The sequence below is a fragment of the Knufia obscura genome (genome assembly GCF_036327395.1).
Source record: "Knufia obscura strain CCFEE 5817 isolate CBS 148926 chromosome Unknown scaffold_4, whole genome shotgun sequence".
NCBI lineage: Eukaryota > Fungi > Ascomycota > Eurotiomycetes > Chaetothyriales > Trichomeriaceae > Knufia > Knufia obscura.
The window spans coordinates 2,072,645-2,099,912 of record NW_027042690.1 but is presented as its reverse complement, the minus strand read 5'-3'; the positions used below and the strand labels follow the sequence as shown (position 1 = coordinate 2,099,912).

Here is a 27,268-nt window from a genome sequence, read left to right as displayed (position 1 = left end):
AAACAGGCCGTCGCACCACTTTTCATCGCAAAAGAGCGAATACCGCAAAACACCCGTATCGCAAAAAAAGAGTTATTACTATAGCAGGAGCATCACCACGAACTTAGCCGCAAATCAGCAAAACATTTCACGGTCCAAATACTGTATCAGTACCGTTCCCATAGTGAAGACGTACGTAGATAAAAACCGCTCAAAACGAGGGTTTTTTTGTATTCACGTTTACGTGATTTACAGGTGTGTTAAGTATAAGCGTATGGATTTGCGAAACGTTCCTACAATATTTACGAGTGCGAAAATTTTGGGCTAGAGTAAAATACAAAAAATTCCTGCTAGCAGGCGCATTACCACTGCACCAGCTGAGCGAATCGGAGAATTTATAATATTATTTTTTGAGCTTCGAAGTATATAACTCTCTACTAACTAGGTACGCTTATTTTGTGGGAGATAATCACGTGTTTATCCCTGGAACGTGCAATTTATAGTAAGGTGTTTTCAAGGGCTACCGTCCGAAATTCATAAAAGTACCCGCAATTTTTGCGTTCCCTTAACAAAGACGTGGGATAACGGTGCGTATTTGAGAAACGTGTGGGGAACTGCCTAAAGGTGCGGACACCGTCTTTCAACCGTGCCCTGATTTGCGGTTTTGCAGCTAAGAACGCACCAAATGCCCTCACTAGTGCACTAGCGCTGCATGTGGGCCTCAGGCACGAGGATCGTCACGACAAAGCAGCAAACTGTGGTTGAAACTAACTTATCGGAAAGTGCAGAGAGTGTTCTGCTCTTGCTTCAAGCGCAAACCGAGACTGCCAACTGCCTCGCTGCTCCCAAGTTGCGGAAGCGTAGAGAGTTGACCAAAATGTCAGCGCTATGCAAAGCTCAACTGGTGTCCCTAAGGGCGCTCTATACATCCTATCTGGAGTGGCCGCGGTAGCAGCATGTTACCTCAGCTATCAGCGCTTCTTCCAGAATCAGACAACGAAAGTGCCAACCGAAGCAAGCCTCCACCGCAGTAATGCTGTGCGTCGGCGTCGGCGAAGGTGGCGCGACGGATATCGGCCCCTTGACCTCGATCACGATCCCACATCTCTGGCTCTGGAGCATTTGAAGCAGCGGGAAGATGCAGGCGAGGGCTACGGAATGTACCATAACCAATACTATGTAAACGAACAACTGATGAGCTCACATGGACAGAGCTTCGTCCTGTTGCCTTCGAGGCTCGAGCATATCTATACTACCATAACACAGGGCCAGGTCCCCGCCTTGTCCCAGGCAGTATGTGAACAGCTATCGATGCATATCCAAGCAAGATTTGTGCAGACTTTCTTGCACGAAGAATATCCGGAAGGTTATCTTGTGAGCCCTGATCTCGCTGAGTTGCGTGCTGCCCTCGCGCCGACGATCGAACCTGATCTGTTACATGGCGCGCTCCAGATACACGACCAGGGCGAAGACATTGTGGATGCTGACCTCCAATTTCCCGAAGAACTTCGAGCGACTGCCAATCGACAAAGAGAAGACCCTGCTGGTATTGCCCAGGCACTTGCCGGAGGAAATGGTCGCCGCATTTCTGGGGACGAAGAGCAGGAGGAGGATCATACAGTGCTTGACCTTCTGTACCGCATAGGTGAGGAGCAAGCAAAGCGCAATGGCTACCAGCACCGAGGCGTTGAATGCAACGGGTGCGGGATGCAGCCGATAAGAGGGATCCGTTATCATTGTGCCAATTGCTGGGACTACGATCTCTGTGAGTCCTGCGAAGCGCAACAGATACACCACAAGACACATGTCTTCTACAAGATTCGCATACCTGCCCCGACACGAGGCCAGATAAAGCTTGTTCAGCCCAAGTGGTATCCTGGAAACCCGAATGCTTGCCCAGAATCCATTCCATCAAGGTTAAGAGAGTTTCTTCTCGCAACAACAAACCTCGAGCGCCAGGATCTTGACGCTTTGTACGATCAATTCAAGTGCATCGCTGGCGGAAACTTTAAGGAAGATCCTGACAATATCAATATGGCCATTGATCGACCAAGCTTCGACCGATACTTCACCTCAACTTCTGCCGATCGTCCCCCTACCCCGAATCTCATCTTCGATCGGATTTTCGCCTTCTATGACCATAACTCAGATGGCATGATCACTTTTCACGAATTCGCGCACGGTATGGCAGAGCTTGCTCATAACACCAGCCGAGAAGCAAGAATCCGCCGGCTGTTCAAAGCCTTCGATCTGGATGGCGACGGATATGTCGATCGCAGGGACTTCCTGTACCTACTGCGAGCGCATTACAATCTGAATAAAGAGCTAGCGCACGAAATGATCTATGCGCGAGATGACGTTTTGAGCGAGGAGGAGGTTCGTGAAGTCATTCATGGTAATCATCCAATTAGTGCGGTCTTTGGTGGTAGCGTATTCCCAGGTCATGGATCGCGACAGGGTCAAGGCAAGCATGGAGACATCAATGGCGACCTTGTGTTAGACAGCGAGTTGGGCGAAATTATTCAAGCTGATTCGCGAATGCTTGGTGATCGAGCAGAGGCAATAGCACGACAAGCGTCCGAAGCACGGCCTATCGTGCGGCCTCCTCGTGATACTGCCGATCAACAGCCGCGAGATGAACCTGTTGTTGGAGGTTCCAATCCGAGGGATATTGTTGCTCTTGACAGTAGCTCCTCGGCACGTCTTGAGAGGGCGATTGCTGAGGCTCGTAACGGACTCTTGCACAACCCCGACGCCTGGCCAAATGTTCACATTTCCGAAGAAGACGTCGTTCAAGCTCTTGGTGCCCGCATCAATCTGGAAGACATCGCCGACCCACAAGACCGGCAGTGCGTACTAGCAGCTCAACAAGAGAGGCTGTGGAAGGAGCTCGAAGCGAGCAATCGTAACACTGAACAGGCAGCTATCCATGACCGCTGGCAGAGACGAGACTTCTATATTGACGAAGAAGAAGGTTTTACAAAGCCTGCTGGTTACCAAGAATCCGACAGCTCGGACGCTGAAGATGCCAGCCATGCGAATGGCGGAACAAAGTCTTTCCGGTCGCGATCGTCTTCGAAGGTGCGCTTTGACGAGACTGCCATCGACAATGACATCGAGACGAAGTCGGATGTGTCCTCGAGAAACACGCCTATCAACGAGAGATGGGGCGGCTACGAGTTCACGCAACCAAACCGGGATGTCGGCGTCGAGATCATCTACGAAGCAGTTCAGCAGGCCTTCAACAGCATGATTGCCCACTTCTTCAAGGATCAAGAAGATCAAGCCATGGCCGCGAAAGCTAGTCGAAACATCCGTAAGCAGCATATAGCCGAGATACAAGAGTACAAGGAACGCCTTGCGAGGGAAGATCAACGCAAGGAACAAGCGCTAATCGCTGCTGATATGGAGCGCACCGAAGCATTGCTGAATGCATCATCGCTGCAGGCGAACGAGCTGCATGCTGCAAATACCACGCAAGATCAGGAGTTGCAACGTTCGGTCACGAAAGCTCGAACACCCGACGCCCCCGAAGAGCACCGGGACGCGACCCTTCCTCAATACCGTCCAAACGACAAGTCCATACAGCCATCTCTGCCTGGTAAGACAGAAATTGTCGTCGATGACTCGGTTCTGGCCAAATGGCTACAGCACGAAAAGGTTGAGCAACATGCAAAAGAGCGAGGTGGATTTGCCAAGCTGAACCTGCAGGAGTTCAAGCGCAAGCTTAGAGACGAGAGTGATATCGACATAGGAGCAGAGGGTCACGATGAAGAGCACTTCTGGGAGGAAAAAGCTGATTTGGGGAGATTCAGCTTCTTGTCAAGCTGGATTGAGATGGCGTCGTTCTAGACTTGAAGCCGGGTATGCGGATGTCATATATTGTCTCTTTGCACATTGCTTCCAGTTTATTGTTCGGGTTCTACTAGCGACATGGTACACTTAGGGGCGTGTATACTTCATACCCTGTGTTATAGTCCACTTCACTGCCACGTATATTTCAACCAGACATCCGACTCGCGCATCGTTCCAGGGCATGTCTCTCACCAACCTCCTTGAATTGCTTGGTCCGCAAATAATGTATCAAAGGCAGAGATCAAGCATGGGACGAGCACGGAAGTTGAAAAAGGGGGTCCAGAGTCGTGAAGACACCAGGCTGTATCATCAGCCTCGTATGACTCGGAACAAATTCCGCCGTGGGGTACGAGCAAAACAGCATACCTTTCCTCTTGCTCGAGCAAGACCACAGTTATCTAAGGACTAGCAGACTACACAACCGGAATCAACCGTCAATGCAACTCCCCATGACGATGACCTCTTCCTCAGAGGTACCCGTCCGAGTACTCATCATCAACCCAAACACCTCACAGCATATGACCGATGCCCTCAAGCCAGTAATAGATGCGCTCGGCTTCGAAAATGTCAGTCTCAGTCTTATCCCAACATCGTCTCGTCAAGCTCGCGGTAGCTGATAGAGTCCACGGTAGGTCCAATATACGTTCTTCACGTCGCCCACGCCCGGTATCCCCTCGATAAACTCCCCAGACGATGCCGCCGAGTCCGCCACAGTCTGCTTACCCGCTCTCGTGCCCATGCTGCCTATGCACGATGTCTTCCTTATTGCGTGCTACTCACAGCATCCGCTTGTGCCGCAGCTGAAGAAGGAGTGCGATGCCTTGCAGAGAGAAGCGACGAAGGGAGCGGGAGGAGCAGGAGCGAGGAAATACGTTACTGGCATATTCGAGGCGAGTGTGCTTTCGTCCCTGGCGTTGACGGGGTCCCAGCCAAACGAGGGTTTCGGTATTGTATCGACGGGGAAGATCTGGGAGACTGCGCTGCGGGAGGCAGTACACGAGATGTTCGGTGTGTCGGATAGCAAGAGATTTGTGGGGTGCCAGACTACGGGGCTGAACGCTAGCGAGTTGCATGAGTTACCGGCGGAGAAGGTAAGGGGTAAGATGATGGAAGCTACGAAGAATTTGTTGCGGGATGGGAAGAAGGCGGGGAGTGAGGTGCAGGCTATATGTCTGGGTTGTGCGGGTATGGTGGGGCTGGAAGAGGCTGTGCGGACGGCATGCGTGGAAGAGCTTGGGGAGGATGCGAGCAAGACTGTGTCTATTGTGGATGGAGTTAAGGCTGGTGTTGGTGCGTTGATTACATTGGCACGAGGAGGGTTCTGATGTCAATGATGAGTACGCAATGGATTACGAAGATTCGTTACGTCTTTCCAAGTGATCAACAAGTCTTTAGGCAGATGCATTCACAAGCCCGTCTTCAAGCCTCGAGTCTCTTATAATCCCCATTTGGCAAGAGGCTCATCCGTTCCGGAGCCTCACAGTCTCCGGCCCCTCGCAGTTGACAGTTGCCCGTCGTTACATTCTCATCCTCTTCGCTTTCGAAGAGGCCCCAGAGCTTTCCGTTACTGTTGGCCCTGCAGAAGTATCTGACCGAATGTCGTGGCATCTTCGCTTGCTCACCTGGGGCACCGGCGAACAATCTGTCGCCTGTGAACTTGACCATCGCGTCACCGAATCAGCCGGTCTAAGCAGCCCTTGGTCGTCAGCGGAATTTAGTGTTCGACTCAAGGTCCTGCAAACCAACAAGCTGATTGAAGAGCACCGCCACGAGTCACAAAGTCGCAATGCCCACTCAGCGCTACGGTGTCGGCTGCATTCGGAGGCGCATGTGTTACACGCGCTGTATCGCCACTCTTGCCCATTTGATAGGGGTGTGGTATAATGTCTGGGTCGAGGTCAAGCTCCTTGGACAACTCTGCTGTCTCAGCTGGGCTGGTACGGCCTTCTTGTCTGGACGAGCAACTAGACCGGTTGATTGGCACCATACGGCAAGTCTGTCCCAGAGGAGACAGCACCTGAGCAGTTTGAAGTGCTTATCATACCTAGAATACGACGTTGCTCGTAACGAGATCCGGTGGCTACGGACCAATGCATACTGCTTACCTACGTAACAATCGAGGAAGTGAAGCACGGGAAGCAATCGGCAAACCTTGCGACTCTCATAGGGTAGGGAAATCGACGACTGCAACCAGCAAGCGAGTCTAGGCGAGTCTAGGCGAAAAGGGGTTCAGGCAGCAGATAGCCGAGCAGATCCAAGATGCGTCTAGCTGCAAAGAGGGTTAGCCTTAGGGGCTGCTTGTCGTCCACGAGAAGCTAGGCAGAAGGCAACCGCCAGTGAGTGGGGCAAAAGGAGCACGAGCTCGCAAGATCGTGGTCATGCTCAGGCTGACAGGCAAGTAGACTTGGTGTCCAGGCGGGGGAGAGATTGAGACAATCCAAGCCAGTCGAGGGAACAGCGAGACGAACGTCCAGCATTGACACCCGAATGCCTATAGCTGTACTTTGGTTGGACAAACGCTCGGCCAGCGTGCTCCGGCCAACTTGCTCATTGTCGCTGGTTTGTCCGTCCCGCAAGGTAGCAAAGTTTCGACCACTTTCTGTCGATAGCAATGAGGACCCAGTGACAAGTCGAACTAGTGCTGCTCGAATACTGAAAGCTCAATACAGGTCGCATGCGAATCAATGTCTCTTCACCCGGTAAATGCTGTGTAGACAGGCCGTCGCTGCTGCATGTGGTACATTGCTCAAACTTCGTACGGATCGCGAAACAAAAACCAGTCCCCAAAACCAAATTCTCCATCAGCCGAACGCTTTGCTCTTATGCTCCAAACAACATCGCAAAAGTGGTATCATCGTGCTCGGCCGTCAAACATCCACCGGCTTATATACTGCGTAGCATGCAGATTGCCACGAGGATGTGAAACGCTCAAATCGGGGGTATCTTGCATCAAAGCCCAAAGTTCACCACCGAAATTCCCCTTTCTGCCATAACTTGCGGCCAATCCACATCCAAGCTGTGTCCAATGTGCATGAATCGTTCGTTCTGTCGTTCGTATATCGCCTCGAGTGCTCTTCTGGTCGCACGTGTATTCTGGCCTACGATGCAGCCTTGTTCCATCTGCTGTATCATGTCGATCACCGCCGTCTTCTCACTACCAACGGTGCTTGCATACCCTGCCATAAAGAGTGGAAACACCAAGAACCGTGAAGAGTTCGAATCTGTTTGCATGATGGCCTGGGATGCCTGCAGAATCTGCTGCGCAGCTGTTGCAATCTCTGCTTCGTAATCAGGCAATGTGTCCATTCGCTGGCCAGGCCACATTGAGGTGTACGAGTAGATGATCAAAGCTCGGTAAAGTGTCCAGGCTTGGTGGAACAGTCGTTGTGCACGCACAGAAAGACGCATTCGTCCAAGCTCTTGCACAGAAGGCACGGTCCACAACTGCCGCAAGCCTTCTTGGATATCTGACAGTCGGCTTTGACGCACTTTAATGGCCATAGACTTCTGCAGCAAGTCGGTGGTCTCGAACGAGGTGTCGGATCGGAACTCGCGAGCCATGAGTCCAAGTCGCATCGCGTGAAGCGCGACCTCGTAACTCAGCTGTAGCGCAACTGGCAAGGAGTCTCTTTCTTCAGGGTAGACCACGCTCGAACCATCCGCACCGAGAGGGTATAGTTGAAAGCTTGGTGGAGGAATCAGGTCGTTCTTCAGCATATGGCCCACGAACTCACCAGGACCCGGCCCGCTTAATAGAGCGTCAAGGTCGATATCGCAGACCCACCAGACAATGAAAGGAAATCTTTCTCCACCAAACACCCTTCGCCTTAAAAGCGTTATCTTGAGAAGTGTCGAGATGTGACGTGGCCAAATATTTGGATGCTCGACATCGGCAGTCGCAATCTGTAAGTGCGTCAGCCACAACTAGCACTCATTGGAATGTCACCGACCTCATATATCAATAGAAGGAAGTGCGTGAGGAAAGCACCATCTGAGGCCAGGTCTTCCTCACTCTTTAGCGAATTCTGTAATTCCGGCAGAGTCTGGGAATAATGTTGTAGCGAATCAAGCCTTTCTTTACCATCGTGCTGAAATATGGCAAGTGAGCCCACTGCTACCATTGCACGGACTAGCTGAGCACAAGTTAGCATTTAGAAGCAAGCAAGATTGATAACTCACGGGTGGAAAATGTGCCGCTGCTTCATCAAGCAAGATGATGCTTGAATCAGGTTCATGTTCAGGAGGTACGAGCTGTTTCCATATGACATCTCGAAAGTGTTTCAAAGTGGTGACCTCGGGGCTGGGAAGAGAGACCGGTGGTTCGCTGTCTTCCAGCTTGATCGTAGGTGGTATGCTTTCGACGGACGAACTCGGTGACTTCAATTCTTTGGTTGAGCGCCGACTCAAATCCTCAAACCTTGGTAAAATAACCGTATTGGGATCATCCGGAAGAGCGATAGCTTCCATCATCGAGTCGCGGCCATAACTGCTTGCAAGGGACGTGGCTATTGACGTGCGCCGCAAGACGGGCAATGAGTACCTCCTGCCTTCGGCGTTATTCGCCGAGTGATCAGCCAGGTTCTGGAACGATTGCGTGTTGACGATCACGTTGAAAGTGCCTGGTGTGGATGCCTCTGCTTTGCGTTCGCGATCTTCGTCGGTCAACAGCGTCGCGAAAGGTCCAAGATCATCTGTGACTGAACCAGTACTAGAAGGGGCGGGTGATGCGATCCCTGGCCAGCTTGTTAGTATTTTCCGACAGACGCTGACCATTCACTGACTATCCCAAATGAAGCTCCCCTCTGTAGTCACATCCTGCATACGCTCAATTACTCGAGGAGTATCATCGCGAAATGATAGCCGGGGGTTGTAGTCACAGGTATGACCGAGTCGTGAGCATTGTCCACAGAGAGGTCTGCCTTCGTCGCATTTAACTTTGCGTGTGCGACAGGTCCAACAGCCAGTACGAGACCTAGGAGGTAATCGCGTTCTTGGTGGCACAGTGGAAGCGCTGATCCTGCCACCACGACTCGAGCTCGCTGACGAGATTTGCTCGTCCTTGGGTGCGATGATCGGTAGACGTGGTGGTTTCTTCGAGGATTCTCCTCGCTTGTCGTCTTGCATAACAACCAGACATTCGGTCACAGATATGGAAATCCCGAGTCATGCGAAGACAACAGAAGGAGTAGAGTTGTGACTGCGAAGTGGCCCTCGAATCAAGGAGAGGAACTAGATCATACGGCGATCTTGTTGGGCGGATTGGAATTAATGGCCCAGCAAGATACGTTCTCGCCTGGCCATGAGTTTGTGAGTGGACCGGGTGACATTCGCAATGACAAAAACTGAGAGAAAAGACAAGGACAGAGGTTCGTAGGATGCTCAAGGCTAGAGCGCACTATGATGTTGCACGTATCCATGGCGAAGATCGCGTCGCTTTTTGTCAATTGAGATCTTCTGCTCAAGCGTTTGAGGACTGGGCCACTTATCGCTCATAGAATTCCTAGCCCTGCTCATGTAGGTTGTAGCGGCTCCGGCAATCAGCAAAATCATGCATAAGCGTATCGGTGTCGCAGGTTGGCTGGCTAGCTTATGACAAGACCTTGACAATCAACACCAAGTAGTAAGGACGGTAGCCTCAAGATGCTGTAAAGTCCCTCTCCCTGTCCGCGGAAGGAAAAAAGTAGGACCGAGAATTTTGTCCGGGGCCTTCTTCGATTCGTCTGTCATATGCCTTCTGGAAACGATCGCTAACACCAACATTTGATTGGTCGGCGACCGCCGATAGCGTGTGAGAGCTAAGTCGAAATTGGCACTTGGTGGATACCACTAGCACGGAATCCGCTCCCTCGTGGGTAGAACGGAGATGCCACCCTAACGAGCCTCGACAAACATCGCATGGCTTTCCGTCATTCGGGCAGTCCAACAATTGTTGCATTTGAGGTCGAGCCAAAGATGACTGTTGCTTCGATTTAGGCTCGCAGCCATGGACTAACATATTGGTACACCAGTTCGACAGGCCTCTTTCAACAAGTGCAAGTTGTAAGTAAGGTGCGTAGCCAGGGCCGAAGACCGTTGCCGGTCGACTCAGTCGTAGCGACACGGGCGGGCCGGCCACTAACAAGCCCCGTCGTCCTTTTGAGTATTGCTACGTCAACGAGGGTCGCACAGTACCATCGCAGCCAACACGACTAGAACTTCCATGACACCAGGAATGTTAAATGGTACACTCGATAGCTGAACAGCGTTATAGGGAAGTTTCATTGCTAGAAACATGCCGATCAAACAAGCATAGACTGAGGCTCCTAAACGGTGTGCTACAGTACTCGTATGTCCGCTCAAGAACACCACCTTCACCAACGTGCACTACTTACTTGGAGGCAGCCATGAAAAGCATGTCCTGCAGCCACGATCCCCCCGACCAAGACTTCGGGTCTCCCTACAGTACTAGTATGGAGCCAGAACACTAGAGCGCAACTGAGCAATATTGAATTCTCAACAATAGCATCTTCTCTACCGTCAAAACACTCTTTCTACGTGGAAACGGTGTATCAATTCTCCTGAACCTGGTCCACCGGGTGTTCACCTTCGCTAGAAACCAGGTTCCCCTGCGGCAAATAGACTCATCCAGACCTTCGGTAACGCTTGTGGCTTTCAGGCGTGGCCGAAGCAAAGGAACGCTGAATCTCCACGTGGACGGGAGTCGCGATGACGTCCATGCCACGTTGGCTGAGAAATTTCTGCAAATCCAAAAGCCGGTCGAGGCGTTGGACAAGCAAACTGGTACATTTCCGACGCTTCCGCACGCTAAATAAGCGACCTCCTGATGACTCCCGGTGTATAGGTATTTTGCCTTATCGTATAGTAGTAATTACCTAATACTATAGAGATATCGGTAGATTAATTTTCTATATAAACTTTTTATTATCCCGTATAATAATAGCGATTACTCAAGCTGCTAAACGCAATAACTTATAGGTATTTAAAGACTTAATAGCTAACCTAATACGCGACGAACGGGAGGGCAAGGCTCCGAGGCTAGTACTAAGGGAAAGGAAGAACTTAAAGTTACACTTAAGGCGTTCGGTTTAGTTGTTACGATCGATAACTACTCTAAAAGATAAAGTAAAGAAGAAGGCGAAGCGCGGGATAAAATACCTACTATTATAACGGGATATTAACGAGGAAGCTAACTTTTTAAGATAGAGTTTCTATAGAAACCGTAAGCGTAAGCGCGCTAAGGAACTAAAGGAAAAGGACTTAATTAAACGAGATCCTCGTACGAATAATAGTCGTAAATTTACGCTTAAGATAGTCGAGCGACTAGCAGCTTATATCAATATTATAAAGGAGTAGTAGCTTACTTAAATATAAAAGTAATTAGTAATTAATTATAGAATAAAGAGAACCTTTAATAATCGTATAATTAAATATATGATAAACGAGATAAATTACTATAATCGCAAAGCTTATTATTATAAGTTAAAGACTCCTAAGATTAAAAAAACTAAGGCGGGATACCTATTCGATTTAGTAAAAGATACTATATAATTAGACCTTCTTACTACGGCTATATTTCTCTAATAAGAGTTACGATAGTGTACTCTACGAGTTAACGCCTAATATTAAGCGGAAAGCTAGTACTGTAACTCAGCTAAATTATATTTATTATAACCCGCCTAACGAGAAAAGGCTGAAGAGGAAGGTAAAGAAGGTACTAGAAGAGGGCCTATCTAACGGGGATAAAGAACTGCGATCGTAATTTAAAGAATAAAGTATTTATTTTTAGGCTGCGATTAGTATCGGTTTTAAGTTAGAACTAATATTTTATAAATACGGGAACTCTAACGGGGCGATAACTAATAAAAAGTATATTAAGATAATTAAGTAAGAGATTACTAATTAGAAGAATTATTTACTACCTAGAAGGGATCTAGCTAACTTTATTCTTATAAAAGATAGAGTATTAGGTTACGGTACTTATCGCTCTAAGTCTTTTAAACCGTAAAGGCTAGTTAACTAGAAAGGTATATAGTTATAAATTAATACTGTAATAAGGGTAAAAGATAAAGCTAGTATTACCTAGCTCTTTCTATCGCCTGCGACGCCTAAGTATAATCTTATAGAAAATTTATAGAAGTGTCTAAAGTAGAAGAAGAAGGCGAAGGATATCGTCCTAATAACTTAAGAGGAGAAGATAGCGATACTTAAGTAAATCTATTATAACGAGATTAAACAGGAGTGGATTAATAATTTAAATTTAGGGCGTAGTTATAAGAATAAGCTATTATAGTAGCGTTAGCTCGAGATTAAGTAGGCGGGTGGTCGTCCTACTGTAAATTAGCTAGCCTAAGAGAGTAATTAATACCGCTAGACTCGTTTATAATGATTTTAAGATTATACGAATAATCTCTGATACTACGCATATAAGTATTATAATATAATTCTATAATAAAGTGACCAAGATAGAGGGGTGTTGGAGGTTGTCGGCCGACCGGTTAAACGTCGGAAATGTACCAGTTTACTTGTCCGACGCCTCGCCGGTCTCAGCCGCTGCCAAGACGCTCAAGCGAGATAAGTGTGGCGCCTTCTGCATCACGAAAGTCACTCATGCTCGATGTCGAACGATGTTTCGGATGCTAGGAGACCTTCACACCATCGACAGTTTGCGATCCACAGATACAAACAGCACATGGCCCCCCAATGTGCGCCCAACATAATCTCTTGACTAAACCTCGGCACCCGAAACAACTCGCGCACGTCCTCACCGCTCAGCAAGAAGCTGGGAGTTTCTTCTTACCACATCGACTTCGTGTGAGATGTCTACAAACGTAAGAACGCAAGTGCTGACTTGCATGTACCCAAGTTGCTGCAGTGCACGACTCCTGCCCAAAGATAGGAGGTGGCGGTGGCATTCTAGGCGTTTTGTGGACTCAGATTCTCTCGATGTGCACTTGCGCCAAGGTAAGTTATCTCTGGCTTCGATGGGGTGGAGAGGGACATTCTAGGACCAGGTTGAAATTGATTTCTTGAGCCTCTTATTCTCTCAAGGCCACAGGGTGCAATGGGTAACGCAAGAAGACGTCCTGCGTATAAGCGTACAATGCTGTGTCATCTCAGCAAGACCGGGACCACAAGGCACGAGGCTCTCATGTCGCAAGCCAATCATGTCACACTACACAACACTCATACTCTACTTCCACTCTGGTGCCGCCAGCTGCTTGCAAATACGCGACTACTCTGACCCTCAGCCGCCCGCCCGAGTCTTCTGCTCATTGGTATCCAACCTGTTCCCCGCTTGTCCATATTCATACCGTTCTTGGCAGCACCATGTTCTTCATGGGATGTGCCAATTTCAGAGCTTCCAGTATACCCGTCTTTCATCTGCAAGATCTCCTACACGACACAGCCATCATCTGCTAGACAACACAAACTCCTAGACCAAAACCCATCACGTTGGCAAATCGAACACCAGACCATCCCGAATCCAATACGTTATCGAGCGCCGTATGGAACAAACCAATGCCACTTGCATCCTATTCACAACCCCAAGGACCGCCCTTGTTCCTCAGCAGCCATGCGAATGCCGTCCGCTGATATAAGCGGCAGCCACGTGCAACTCTTGAGGGAACACAATTATGAAACCAGCAGGATATCCTCTCGTTAAGCTGTTACTGTGAATACGTAGTTGACGGTAGCAAGGCATAGAGTGCTAGAAGATTCGAGATCTCGCATTAACACAGATGCTTGGGAGAGTCGCGCAGAGCTAACCTTCACAAGGTATGTGCATGCAGTAGCGCCTCTCCCACTTGCAGAAGGCCGCACCATTGGCAGATGTTTGCTGCAGCCAAGCCGAGTCATTGGTCCTCATGTTGAACATTGACGTTCTGCCAATCGAAGCTGATCAGCTCGAAAGAGAAGTCTTGTTCACGTTGATGGCCTGTTCGATTGATAACCGAAGAGGCCTCGACCGTTCGTTCTCAAGCCACGAAGCGAATATCTTGTTCAGGCTTTCGCGAGTCTCGGGACTGAGAATCTCGGTTCTGGAAAGTGTCAAGCCCAATTGGATGCGTGCTGAGCGGAGGTTCTCGGTATCGGTGTCTGACGCGGGGCCTAGCGTCGCCAGGGCGAGCTCATGCAGAAAGGGCCCAAACTTCTCCTTGTCCAGCTGATTGGTCCCAGCTGATTTCGGACCTGCTAGCGACACGGAATCCGTCGCATTCATATCTTCTGTCGCATCTTCTCCGATAATGATTCGCGCGATGAGCGATTTTGCTGCTTGGTACAACGACAGCTCGACTGCGCTTTCGTTCCTACTACGCACATTTCTGAGGACGGCAAGTGACGAGTCCAGAGTCTCTGGAGTAGATGACCCTCGCAACACCGCACACATACATGTGATTGCAGCGCTGAGCGTCTCATTAAGCAGTATCTCGCTAGGAAGTCAGTCAGTAACGAAGGACACGAAACGAAGGGGCTAGCACATACCTGGAACGATCGCCTTTTGCGCTTGCGCCATCGACATCCATGGCATCAGTATCGTCGATCAGGCTCTCCACGAGCTCGATCAAGAAAGGCATCACATCACGACTGATATCAAGATCTAGCCTGATGTTTGCAAATTCGGCTAGAGCGCTGATAGCATGCGGTCTATATGACAAGTTTGTCCGCTTTGCTTCACGGATTGCAATGGTCTGCATCTGCTTGCTTTTGTCCGGCCAGATCGCTCGGGCGCGTTTGACGAATGGTGGAAAAGCCTCGACAACCTTTTCTTTGCCGTCCCACGTCTTGCCACTTAAAGCTTCCTCCGCCAATGGCCACAGCAAACTGGCATCTTCCTTGCCATATTCCTGCCCGGATTCCATGGTGGTGATGAGTTCTGCGACTGCGAAGCAACAAGCGTGACGGATTGGCCAGAGGCTTGACTTGATGTGCTTTTGCGTCAAATCCACAATTTCTCTGAGATAGAGGTGCATTGCACGAGAGCCACCCACATTGTCCTTCCAAGCCGTTTCGAATCTCTCGCGTGTGTCCTCGTCCAGGTCCTTCCGGCCAATGAACGCAAACGGTAAGAATGAAGTCGCGAAATTCATGAAGACATCATTGGACGCTTTGCTGATGGCTTGTACAATTTCACCTGCAATCGCTCTGTGCGATAATTCTTGAGATTCGAAATACAGTTTCTGCGCATATGATATGGTCTGACGGATTTCTTTCTCGGAAGCTAGGCGGAGCAGATATGCCAAAGCAGTGCTGAACGACTGGCTGATTGTAGCGTTTCTGTCAACAATGCTTTTCCTGGTCAGCCGTACGAAACGATCTGCATAGGGCCGGAACACTGTATTGTGGCGCACCACAAGGGTGATCATGGCACGGGACAGCCCGACTCTTGAAGGCAGCCCGATTGCAACCTTGAAACTGGATTCCAGTCGTTTCATGGCGTCTTGCAATGGGCTGGACTCGGGTTCGATACCATCCATACTCGCAGGATCGGTGGTTTGAGTTGACTTCACGGCCAAGCTGTCGAAGCACTTCTCGATTGCTTCGCTGACTGGCGAGGCGCCAATGCTACTGACGCGCATGTTATCCAACTTCTCGGCTGTGAGACCATATTTGTCGGCATTTAGGTGCAGATAATTGATGCTTTCGTGTTCAAGTGAGCTCAATGAATTGATGAACGTTTCGAGGATGACAGGTGCATAGCTCTGAAGAGACCTTGGTGGTGCCTTCTTAACAACATCCAGGAGCGTGACGATGGCATATTGCTGGACCTCTTTGCCCGCACCTGCTTCCATTTGTTGCAGTAAGAATGGCATAGCGTGATTGAGCATGGTAGTTGCTCGCTTTGTTGTGCCTTCGCCCACTTCGAGATTCCGAATCAGCATGTTGGTCAGTGTCCGACAAAGTTTCATCGCTGCGTTTCTGACAGACTCCTTGACATCGTCCAACACCTTGAAAGCGACTTTCCATATTTCCTCAAGGTGCTTTTCGAGCTTCTCAACTTCTCTGCCTTGGACAAGATCTGATATCGCTGCACAACTTGCTTCGCGTGCCCTCCATTCTCTGCCTGCCACGATGCTCTTCAACAGATCCTCCATGATGAGGTCGAAGTTTTCGTCAATGACCGCATTGGGGTCTTTGACCAGTGCTTTCCAAATGTCATCCATAGATCTCTGCACATTCTGGTTCGGGTCAAATCGGTATCTGAAGAGCTTCGGATAGAACTTCTTGTTCTCTTTGAGGTATGTCGAGTCTGCCAACATGCCCGAAAGGCCGAAGCGTCCGAAGGCTGCTCGACTGGACCAGATGGCATTGTTCGAGGCAAGATTCATGAAACGGTACACCAGGCTCGGATCACCCATCTCTTGGGCAAGACTCACAATGTCCTTGTATGTGGTGACAGACTGTCCGTTTTCTGTAGGTAGGGCACCCGGCTCGAACAATTGGGTCTCTTCTGTGACAGTACCAGCAGTCCTAGCGTTATTACCGGTGAAAGACCCTACCAAATCTCGGACTAGATCATCTCGAAGACCCTTGTCGCCCTTCTCATAAACAATGCCTAATCCACGTGAACCAGTCTCCTGCACAATCTCATCTCTGTCTGTGAGAAGCCGAGAAAATGCTGCTTGACAATCGCGTAGTCGAGGTTTGACAAGCTCGCCGCTCGTACAGAACTGAATCAAGGACAGTAACCATATGCCAGCAGCCTTCTTCAGAGCGGGTTTCGTGGTCCTACACTTTTCGAGAGCGGCGGTGAGCAGGCAATCAAAAAGCTCTGTATCTTCGCTCGTTTTTGGTTCGTCGGCATCAACATCAAACTCCGTGAGTGTAGAGCTCGACTTGAACCTGAGAGCAGCGACGGCTAATGCTTCACCAAGTGCAAATTGAAATTCTGCTTTTCGCACTTCGTGTAAGTCGAACAGCTTGTCGAGCAATTTCGTCCTATTTTCAGTGTCGAAGCCAGCCCATACAAATGACAAGAAACGTCCGAGTGCCATGATAGCACTCTCGTTTTCCTTTTTCGCGTCAGCCAACATGCTCTCGACCAGCGCTTCGGCCTTGTCCACTTGTTGCCCAGAGGCTGGTAAGCATAGTGCTAGCTGTCCGATCGAGGTATATGCTATTTGCCGTAGGGCTTTGTCAGTACTTTTAGTGAGTATGTGTCCGCATAACGACCACATGGAGGCGACAAGCTCATTACCTTGGGCTACATAACCCCGAAGGGCTGCCCGACTTAGGACGTACGCCGACTTCAACAATGAGACCTCAACTGCGGCTAACTCCTGCCCTACAGCAGTCTGCCAGTGTTCGCAGCTTGCCAGGCTCGAGGTGGTTTCGCCTTCCCATATTTTGCGCGCAGAAAGAACGATACCAGTAATTCTAGCGGCTAGGGTACGTACTTGGATATTCTTCATTGCCGCTGCTAGCTTTGCCAATGATGCTGCGTCCAGTTCATTGAGAACGTCATTGGTTGTCAAGGAGGTCAGCTGGAGGCCAACTCTTCCACAGTCCACAGAGCCTTCAGCCAAACCTTCATAGCATGTCTGAAGAAGCTGACCGACAGAGTCATTAGACGTCTTCTTGAGCTGAGTCTTAAACATCAATCTAGCATCATGTTCATTGTCGAGCGTAGCTTCCACTCGACTATGCCATTCCGAATCATTGGCAACCTCGAAGGAGCTCTCGTGCCAAGCTTCGGCAGCGATCAGGTTGCGGCAGAATGACACAAGGCCGGCCATTGCAGAAGCACTTTCCAAGGCACCATTACTAAGTAGTTGATTATCCTTCCCAAGAGCTTTCTCAGCAAACTGACTGAAGGTCGGAAGGGCTAGTGCCGAAGCTTTCTGAGCTCCGGATAGCCTTGAGTTGGCTGCATGCCAACTAGGATCGAGGCCTCGCTGACCCTCCTCGACGACCTCCCTTCTCTGTGAGGCCAGTGCGATGACGTCGATCAACCTCGCATCAGGGTCCGAGAACGCAAACACCTTATTTGCGAATCGAACGGCCGGATACTGTGCAGACGCATGCGTTGGCATGTGATATATGGGATCTTCGTCCCCTTCATTTGCTGTAACGTTCCACAGTAGTAAGTCTCTGAACCTCTGTATTTCATCTGCGTTATCGATTGTGGTCGCAGCTATCAGGCGGCTAAGGGATTCTTCTATGCTGTGACGAACGTCGCGAGCTGTGTCGCATCGTAGACTTGTGAATAGCCAAGCAGCAAGGTCGAACATCGAATGACTGTCGATATCCATCTCGTCCTTTGCGTTGCCTTGGAGCGGGGGACTAGGTGTAGAAAGCAAGCCAATGCTTTCGTACGCCCTTGCTCGGAGCTCAATATCTGAAGTAGACAGCTTCGACGCAACCGGCCAACCCTGTGCTTCGATGAAGCCTTTCAAACTTGCCTGAAGCCTACCAGCTACCATTTTGATCTCTGGACTAACACGTATGGCCCATATGAGATAAGAAAACATAGCCGCGCGAAGCTTGCTAGCCTCAAGATTCAATGCTGGTGTACTCAGTTGTGATTCTATAATGTCAACGATAGTATCGGTCTTGCTGGTCGAAGCCTTGCTTCGGGAGAGTAGCGTAAGGATTCGAGTCTGAAGTCGAGGCTTCGCGATCGAGTACAGCTCAAATGCTGCTCCAACCAATGTGTCAGATTCGAGGTCGAAGTTGCATTGCTTGAACATAACGTCCGCTCTGCTACTCGCAGCAGCATTGGCGTCAACAGACAGGATCGTAGCGGGCAGGAATCGCTCTTCATCACTGAATATCGAGGTAAAGAGGAATTCTGCGAGGTTGGGGGCGATAGTACCTCGCTTAGAGTAGTGTTTCCCGAAAACAGGCCTCAAATCCTCACTCAGATGTGGCGATGATGATGCTCTTGGGTCGAACAACAGGAAGTAAGAGAGATGATCCGAAAGGATCTTCGTCTGTTCTCTAGAGAGATCAAATCTATTCTTCAGAGGTTCGTCCTCCTTGCTGCCATGTTCTGGCGGCTTCCAATGCTGCAGTATTCCGAGTAACAGATCAATCGAGATGGCAAACAATTTCCTGTCATTCTGATCATGGCTCGAAGCCTGTATCGACGATCGCAATATCGCTGGCAGACTGGATATCCCATCTTCAGGAGAGAGTCTGTTCAGACCTTGCTGTACGAACAGCAGGCTGAATTGCTTGACGAATGAGTTCGGAGATTCTCGGAATATCTTAGAAAGCCCTTCAACTGGCAGCTGAATAGAACCATCGATCTTGAGTCTCTGGTTGATATATTGACAGACCTTGATCGTCAGATTACGATTATCAGCACTTTCAGAAGCGAGTTTCAGCAGTAGAGCTGGCAAGAACTTCTGGAGGATATTTTGAAGCTTCTCGCCTGTGTCAGCCGCCGCAATCCGGAATTCCAGCTTCTCGATCAATCCTCGTTCTCGAGCAAAGTCTGCAGAGGCGCTCGACGCCATGACTGAGATATAAAAAGGCGTCTGCTCTGTTGCAAGAGCTTCACGCAAGTAAATACGTGATTGAAGTTGAGGCAAGGTCGCTATGGTTGTGAGTGAGTACAAATCGAGGTGGCAATTCGATACGGTATCGAAATTTCTGAGAGAAAGACAAAGGCAAGAGACAACCGCCAACGCCGTCGCTATGCTTACAATCGAAGAAGCACGAGACTATTCAAGTAACACGTAACATGATCGTGCCTGAAGCAGGATGTCTCTGCTCGTCAGAATAGTGTAGGTAGGCACTGGGTGTACGTCACGCTAGCACAATTTCCGAATGTGGCAAGAACAGTCGATCATCGCTCCGAGGCATGCATGCGCTGAACACAGGCGTGACTACCCTACAGGTGTTGCACGCACGAAACAATTGTTAGAACGGTTGCGCTGTATTCAATTACAGTACATCCTCTTACGAGTCCACACTCGCTGATTGGGGCAAGACAGCGTCGCCGCCAATGGCCGAGGCCGGTACGATTCTTCGACGTGATTCTCGGTACGCAGCGAGCCAGGACAAGAAACTCGGTCAGGTAACATGCAGGACTGGCATGGCTTTGGGCCATTTTGATTGTGTTCAGGGTATTCTCATGAAGCCGGCGCAGCACCCCTTGTTCGAAGCGAGGGCTGGTATGGCATAACTTTCACGGCTCTTCTCCATCCAACGGCTTCTGGCTGCTCCCTTCCCCATAGCGAACTGACCATGGCCAGAACCTTCACCCATTTGCATAATTTCTCGCGGCACACCACTTAATCAAAGCCATCTCGTGCCACATAATGCATCTCAAAAGAAGTAGGAAAACGACCGCAGCACCTTTCGATTATCGCAATCTCCTGGCTTCACGTTCCGACTCGAGCAGGCAAAGGATGTCGTCGACTTTCACTGGACATCTGTTAGTCTCGGGCTCACTCCTCAGTATCATTCCCGGCCGTACCTGGTCCCTTGACGTTCCGGATAATGCTTCGGCTTGTGTCGTCCATGAATTCGACTCTGACTTGTGTGACACCTCCTCGGGAGCCTGGCAAGAATACCCATCAGTATTTTGATCCTTCTTCTATCGCGCATCGTGCTTTGACCCACCAGTTCTTCCCAGCACTCTGGTGACCTTGACCAGCTTAACTGGCTGTTTCGCGGCGGCATCCATGTTGGGCGATTGTCTGTATGAGGATCCGGTATTGGCTTTTGTACAGAGGAATTGACAGAGAGGTCGAACGTTGAGATATGTCGCTAGCGTGGTGACTTCAGTTGGCTGCGGCTTTGTGTGGCAGATCGCGAAACCAAAAATCGGGAAATCTTGGCGTCACGTGATTGTGTCTCTCCGTCGTCAAGCTCCCCCACGAAGAGTTTGTTTGCTTCACGATTCCTCAGGTAAGTTCATGATGGGCAAAACGCTGTGCTGACTAGGCTGACCATTTTCTTCAGTCCTGATAAATTCCTCACACCGGGTGCAAAGCTGCTCACGGAATCGTCTCCAACTGAGCAATAGCATTGCTCGGATCAGCCACACGGGCCCCACCATACATTGACTCAGATATATCCCCTCCCTGGTCAGCAACGAGTCTCGATTTACACCTCACAACCATTTGTCTTTCGATTTGCTGGCTATTGTTATAACGTGGCTTTCACAAGTGCCAGCAACAACCAAATCCCTTACTCCTCCTACCAGCGAGCTTTGACACCAACCCCATCTCGGACATCCTGCCATTCTTGAAGCAACCCAGATACACAGGCGTGCGCCATGGACCTTGTCAACCATCTCTCCGACCGCATGCTCTTCGCCGTCCCCAAGAAAGGCCGCCTTCAACAAGCATGTCTCGACCTCCTGTCCGGCTCCGACATCCAGTTCAAGCGCGAAAACCGCCTCGATATAGCACTCGTCAAGAACCTTCCAATAGCGCTTATCTTCCTCCCAGCAGCCGACATACCAACTTTCGTCGGAGAAGGTAAAGTCGACCTCGGTATCACAGGTATTGACCAGGTCGCCGAACACGATGCCAGCCTGCCGTATGGCGAGGCGTCGAATGTTGAGCAAGTGATGGATCTGGGCTTTGGGAAATGCAAACTTCAAGTTCAAGTTCCCGAGAAGGGCGATATCAAGGATGCCAAGGATCTGATTGGCAAGAACGTCGTGACGAGCTTCACAGCATTAACGGAGGACTATTTTGCACGCCTGGAGACTGGAAGGACTAGATCAGAGAGCATTAGTGGGACGATGTCGCCAGTACCAAAGCTGAAAACAAAAATCAAGTTCGTAGGCGGCAGTGTCGAAGCCGCATGTGCACTCGGCGTGGCAGATGGCATCGTCGACCTAGTTGAATCAGGCGAGACAATGCGGGCAGCAGGTCTATGCGCCATTGACACCGTGGTTGAATCAACAGCAGTCCTTGTCAAGTCGAAACGGACATCAAACCAGAAATTGGTCAATCTCATCACAGCGCGCATCAAAGGTGTAATACAAGCTCAGAGGTATGTTCTTTGCACATACAACGTTCCGAGAAGCAGATTATCAGAAGCAACCAAGATTACACCGGGCAAGAGAGCGCCTACGGTTACGAGTCTGGATGAGCCGGACTGGGTAGCTGTGAGTGCCATGGTGGAAAAGAAGGAATTGGCGACAGTAATGGACAGGCTTGAGGACGTTCAGGCGACGGATATATTGGCGACTGCGCTGATCAATTCGAGGACTACAGCTTGAGTTGGGGTTTCGTGAACACATAGAAATGGGTTTAGATAGATTACTTTTTAGATATTGGATTTCTTGGTTTGGATGTCTTTCACTCCAAGCAGGAAAGCTCCTAAAACACAGTCCTGAGAACACAGCCGTAGTGTAAATCTGTGTGTACATCCAGGTCAGAGGACAACCATAGCTCCTGTGTTGGAATTCGTCCTTAAGGCCAGCGTCACTGCTTCATTGGTCGGGTATGCATGGCTGAAATGCTGGGCGTTGCGTGGCGTCGCTTACTCATCAGTACAAGACTCTTCAAACTCTGTTGCTTGACAAGTGCTTTAACCACGATTGATACTGCAGAAAGCAACATATAGTCCCGATCCAAGAGATGTGAGAACGGCAGCACAGGGTCTTCTTGTGTACCTTCCGTTGAACACAAATTCTTGCGCAGCCCAGCTTGCCCAACAGCCAACGCTAGCGAGCATTGTCTTACGAACACGACCTCCCATCAACCACGATGCCAGCCCCGAAAGCCGCCTCAACAGCAGCGTCCTCAGTGACCACAGAATCGCTCTTCTCGCGCTTCGTCGCAACACCACTCCTCGTCATCTCGTTCTTCATCTCACTCTTCCTCATCGACCGACAAACATATACCAAGATCTTCTCCGGCAATTCCGACCACGACAGGTACTACCATAGCCACCAACGTAAGATGGCGAAGCACGAGATAGATGATGCTTTCCATTTACGCAACCGAGTTCTGGCGGCGATGTTCATCTTCTCTGGTGTTGGGATGGCTTTACTGGGTTGGAGTGGTAGTCGAGCTTATTATGCGTTGATCGCTCAGTGAGTGGTGTCATTTGGCGTACTGGATTCAGCTCGAGATTGGCAGAGCTGGCGCCTTCTGAAGCGCAGAGCTGTATCCTTCAGTGTTTGGTAATGGGTTGTCTCGCGACAAGACTTCTTCGGCGACACATGAAAACAGTACCACATATGGAGCCCTCTTCCCTCCCCTGCTTGTTCGGCCTATTTCTATTTTGCGACTCTGGCGTCTCACTTCTCAGGTGCATCCGGGAGTCTCTCGATCACATATTTCCCTCTCGCAACGCTCATGATCGGCACACCAGGCACCTTCCGTATCCGTCGCTTCAAGTCTCGATCATTGGTGGCAACGATATAGATCTTGTGCCGCTGCACCCGGTCGACGATGCAATCATCAGCGTAGACACCCTTGTGACCACACTTCAGCCTCTCCCAGCGCTCGTCTCGTGCGATCCTCAAAGCAATTCTGTATTTCTGACCCAACTTCTCCAGCTCAGCCATGACACAGTCCGATATGATCGGGATGCACTTCGCGTAGAGACAGTCCATCATCGTAGGTAGCATTTCGAGCTTCTTCTGCACAGTATGGGAAAGGAAATTGGTATCGACGAGGACATTGTAGGGAGGGACAAGGGCAGTGTTGTACTGGAAGAAGAGCGCTGAGGATACTTGAGGGCTAATAAGAGTCAGTAATGCCATTGCGATCATTAGAGAATTACCTACACCTCTCGTATAACCTCGTCGTCCTTCTTCTTCTTACTCTCCTCTTCTGCCTTGCCTTGATTCTTCTTCAGGCGCGCATCTCGTTGGCCGATGATTCTCTTGACTGTCGCAAACTTGCGAGTCTTCTTCTGTACACCCATCACTGCAGTTGTCGGGGATAGTATCGAACGGAAGTAATTATAGGAATGCGGCGGCGACAATTTGACCTTGAACTTCTCGACTATCGATACAGTACAAGGACTCTATCGATAGCACGATCTTAAAAATCTTAGCGCCCCCTCTCCACAATGCAATTGGCCATTAAGCCCAAAACGATAAAGCAAGCAGCCGGCGCTAAGCAAAAACTCTGACCAGTAGTTCGGGAGTTCAGGGGTCATGGTATCCACTCGCTTTTAACGCGTAGCTGTTTTCAGCTGCGCCCGGAGGAAGTCGTCTCTCAACCTGCGCCTTCCTTCCTGCAGTTCACCTTTCTCCCACCATCACGTCGACCCTGTTAGGCCATTCCTCGACCTCACCATCCCTGCATACCAGTCTCTCGTTCAATCAGTATCTGTTCAACAACCAGAAATTAGACCCGTACTCAGTCACTCACTCAATCTTATATCGCGCCGCATAGGCTGTCAACGCGGGTAGCGACATATTGACCACCATGTCCGACAGCGCCTCCGCCTCCGCTCAGCCAATCGCAGCCGCCAGCGAGAACCTCAGCAATGTCCTGGGCTCGATCACCGCAACAGACTCTGCTTCCGCTACGGACTCAGCATCGGCATCTGCCACCGACTCCCCTTCAGCATCAGCATCAGAATTCGAATCAGCCTCGGCCTCAGCAAGCCCAACCGTAGCAGAAAGCCAGTCCCTCACCGATGCCCCATCCCTAGGCAGCGCAACCGCATCAGCGAGCGCCACGGGCTCAATCCCTTCACTCAGTGGCGCACCAGCCCTCATCAGTGATGCACCCACGCTTTCAGGCTACTTCAGCTACCCAGCACCAACAGTCCCTCCAACACAAAACGCGCCCTACATGCAGAAAACGAATCTACCCGAAAACTTCGTCTTCATCGTAGTAGGCGCCTGCATAGCTTTCATCGCCCTACTAATCATCGCATGGCGGGTTCTGACATCGTGGAGCATAAACAGGAGATTTAGAAGAGGAGAAGGCGCCGCCGGAGTGGGCGGAAAAGCATCATATACACCCCTGCCTGACTTCAAGCAGAAACCGACGCAACAGGCGGCGCACGATATGAAGGATCTGGGCCACCTACCGAAGAATTTCTCGAGTGTGCCTAGTTTGTTCTTCTCGCCGACCGCGGAGGTGGCAAGGCACTCTATGATTAGGCCCGGGACGAGTACGAGCGATTCGAGGAATAGTCATTTGCCGGCGGGTCATTATAGGGATGCAAGCAGGGCTTAATTGGGTATGAGATTGATGGTTAAAAATGGAACGATCTACAGCATAGCATTTGAGCATTTCAAGGGAGGTCTCGGTACGGCGCTGCGGTGTTCAGGTGGTTTTATGTCATTCTCAAGGTGGATGGATAATACTCGAGGAATGGTGGGTATTCGTCCCATGCACAATACAAGCAAGCGTCTTTGTTCAGCTACTTTTCAGTCATTGAACCAGTTGTTCTCATCCTCTCTGTCGGATAACTGCGTCTCCAAATTCCCATCTGTTGGCGTTGCCAGCAGTCCGGTCTACCCCAAGCCCATTGAGACACGCTCTGGCGCTGGAAGGGAGGAAAAGCCAATGACACCGAGCCGTATAGTCCAAGGTGTGCAGCGAGGTCCAGTTATCCACGATGTGGTACATGCATATCCCATAGCGATCAGGAGTTTTCAGATGCGATATTTATGCATTTCCGGTGCAGCACTCACGTCAGATGTGTCTCGGCACCTGAGCTCCGGCAGCAAGGTCGAGCCTCTCGGAAGACCCAGGCCTGTCCGTTTCCTTCGTGGATCACAACCCGACCTGCTCCATGCAGTTCAGAACTTGCTGAAGGGACCGCAAACCACAACCCCTGAAATGCAGCCGTGTCCGTCCTTGCAATCATCAACTGAAGCTTTTTACAACGTCGAATAGGGAAAGAGACTCGCGTAGCAATCTTGAAGGCATCAGGTGTGCTGTCCCAACGCTTTACGTATTGGGATATAAACGTAGAAAGTAAAGGCCGTGGCCAGAAGTCCAGAAACGAAACTTCGTCCAAGGATCGCAAGTATAGTCTTCGTGGTTGATCCAACAGGTTCCATTGTGGTTTGTGTATGAACACGGATGGATATGTATGAACTTTTACAAAGTCACAAGCAAGATGATCCTTCTAGATTAGCGAGGACAAGGGCCGATGGGATCGGAGCAGCCAGGCGGCCGCCAAGATCTCCGCCGCGTCGAACTGAATACAGGCGGGTTCGAATACTTCATGCAGTTCAGATACTGGGGAGCCTTGTATGCTTTGATGGTACTCAACTAGTGACGCTGATGTAGTTTGTCCGGATCATTAAGAGCTATGCACAAGTCTGGTTTTTATAAATGAAGCGATGGATGCACTCCGGCCCACCCCCAGGCGAAAGCCAAACTCAGAATTCCTCCGCTAATATGTGCTCCACCGCAGCTCCCCGCCGTGTCGTCAGTTCATTTGAACACAGGTCACTAACAAGCAGAAACAGGGTACCAAGTCGCCATGAGCTCAGCGTCTAACCGCGTCGTTGACGTCCTCGTCCTAGGCGGCGGCTGGACCTCACAATTCCTCGTCCCACTCCTCGAGAAAGAGAACCTATCTTACGCGGTCACTACACGAACAGGTGCACTCAAGGACTTCTGCGTAGGCAAATATGATGCCTCGAATGTCATACCCTTCGCGTTCGTCCCGGACTCAGAAGACGAGGAACCCTATGCACAACTACCCGCAGCGCACTATGTGATCGTCACGTTCAAGGTCGAAGGGGCTGAGGCGGCACGGAAGCTGGTAGGCACATACATAAAGACGCATACAGGGTCAATCACTCCGCATTGGATCCTACTAGGAAGTACAGGCATGTACGAAGGCAACACTTTACACAACCACAAGAGTGACTACAAGCATACACCACGCACCGAGGCAGAGGACTACCTCCTACAGAGCGCCGAAGGCCGCGCAGCAGTCCTTTGTCTAGCAGGGTTATGGGGTGACCAGCGCATCCCATCGGGCTGGGTGAAGAGGGTAGCGCAGACGAAGGAGAAGCTGAAGCAGAAGGCGAGCTTGCACTTGATTCATGGGGACGATGTGGCTAGGGCTTGTGTCGCTATGGTGCGGGGTTTCCAGGCTGGAAGGTGGATTGTGACGGATGGGAGGGTGTACGACTGGTGGGCGTTGATTGATGGGTGGGCGGATGAGCTGGAGAGGGAAGCTGAGGCTGGAGCTGGAGCGGATGGGCAGAAGCCTGAGTATACGAGGTGGCTGGCTGAGGCGATGGAGGAGGAGGGTGTACCGAGTTTGCCTAGGAGTAATGAGAGGCTGGGCAGGAGGCTGGATAGCTCGCATTTTTGGAGCGCGATGGGAATAAAGCCGGAGACCATATTGACGAGCGCGCCTACGAGTAGCTGACAGGGGGTGTTTCCTTGTGAGTCGAAGCTGTAACACGAGAATCGAATGAAGTACAGGTTGAAAGACGCATCACCTAGGACTTTAATGGCATTCTCGAGGAAAAAAGATCTCCAAGGTCCTTGACGTGAGCGACCACAGCCCGAATCGAACGGAT

At 50.3% G+C, this 27,268-nt stretch overlaps 8 protein-coding genes across 8 annotated transcripts; 5 read left to right on the top strand and 3 right to left on the bottom strand.

Moving 5' to 3' along the window:
* Positions 1 to 867: 867 nt before the first annotated feature.
* On the top strand, positions 868 to 3,831 carry PMZ80_004725 (uncharacterized protein; the record flags this gene model as incomplete). The annotated part of the gene is made up of 1 exon (XM_064873149.1): positions 868 to 3,831. One exon carries the CDS (start codon positions 868 to 870, stop codon positions 3,829 to 3,831), a length of 2,964 nt encoding a protein of 987 aa, XP_064731807.1.
* A 458-nt stretch (positions 3,832 to 4,289) lies between these two features.
* Positions 4,290 to 5,159, top strand: DCG1 (dal80p-controlled protein; the record flags this gene model as incomplete). Its single annotated transcript, XM_064873148.1, has 2 exons — positions 4,290 to 4,400; positions 4,467 to 5,159. The coding sequence occupies 2 exons, from the start codon at positions 4,290 to 4,292 to the stop codon at positions 5,157 to 5,159; spliced, it is 804 nt and encodes a 267-aa protein (XP_064731806.1).
* Positions 5,160 to 6,783: 1,624 nt separating this feature from the next.
* PMZ80_004723 (uncharacterized protein) lies at positions 6,784 to 7,789 on the bottom strand (the record flags this gene model as incomplete). The annotated part of the gene is made up of 2 exons (XM_064873147.1): positions 6,784 to 7,660; positions 7,785 to 7,789. The coding sequence occupies 2 exons, from the start codon at positions 7,787 to 7,789 to the stop codon at positions 6,784 to 6,786; spliced, it is 882 nt and encodes a 293-aa protein (XP_064731805.1).
* Positions 7,790 to 13,735: 5,946 nt separating this feature from the next.
* Positions 13,736 to 19,295, bottom strand: ECM29 (proteasome component M29; the record flags this gene model as incomplete). Its single annotated transcript, XM_064873146.1, has 2 exons — positions 13,736 to 14,267; positions 14,320 to 19,295. The coding sequence occupies 2 exons, from the start codon at positions 19,293 to 19,295 to the stop codon at positions 13,736 to 13,738; spliced, it is 5,508 nt and encodes a 1,835-aa protein (XP_064731804.1).
* Positions 19,296 to 21,064: 1,769 nt separating this feature from the next.
* On the top strand, positions 21,065 to 22,021 carry HIS1 (ATP phosphoribosyltransferase (ATP-PRTase) (ATP-PRT); the record flags this gene model as incomplete). The annotated part of the gene is made up of 1 exon (XM_064873145.1): positions 21,065 to 22,021. The coding sequence occupies one exon, from the start codon at positions 21,065 to 21,067 to the stop codon at positions 22,019 to 22,021; it is 957 nt and encodes a 318-aa protein (XP_064731803.1).
* A 1,026-nt stretch (positions 22,022 to 23,047) lies between these two features.
* On the bottom strand, positions 23,048 to 23,679 carry FCF1 (rRNA-processing protein fcf1; the record flags this gene model as incomplete). Its single annotated transcript, XM_064873144.1, has 2 exons — positions 23,048 to 23,492; positions 23,540 to 23,679. The coding sequence occupies 2 exons, from the start codon at positions 23,677 to 23,679 to the stop codon at positions 23,048 to 23,050; spliced, it is 585 nt and encodes a 194-aa protein (XP_064731802.1).
* A 509-nt stretch (positions 23,680 to 24,188) lies between these two features.
* PMZ80_004719 (uncharacterized protein) lies at positions 24,189 to 24,950 on the top strand (the record flags this gene model as incomplete). The annotated part of the gene is made up of 1 exon (XM_064873143.1): positions 24,189 to 24,950. One exon carries the CDS (start codon positions 24,189 to 24,191, stop codon positions 24,948 to 24,950), a length of 762 nt encoding a protein of 253 aa, XP_064731801.1.
* Positions 24,951 to 26,211: 1,261 nt separating this feature from the next.
* On the top strand, positions 26,212 to 27,114 carry PMZ80_004718 (uncharacterized protein; the record flags this gene model as incomplete). The annotated part of the gene is made up of 1 exon (XM_064873142.1): positions 26,212 to 27,114. One exon carries the CDS (start codon positions 26,212 to 26,214, stop codon positions 27,112 to 27,114), a length of 903 nt encoding a protein of 300 aa, XP_064731800.1.
* Positions 27,115 to 27,268: the final 154 nt, after the last annotated feature.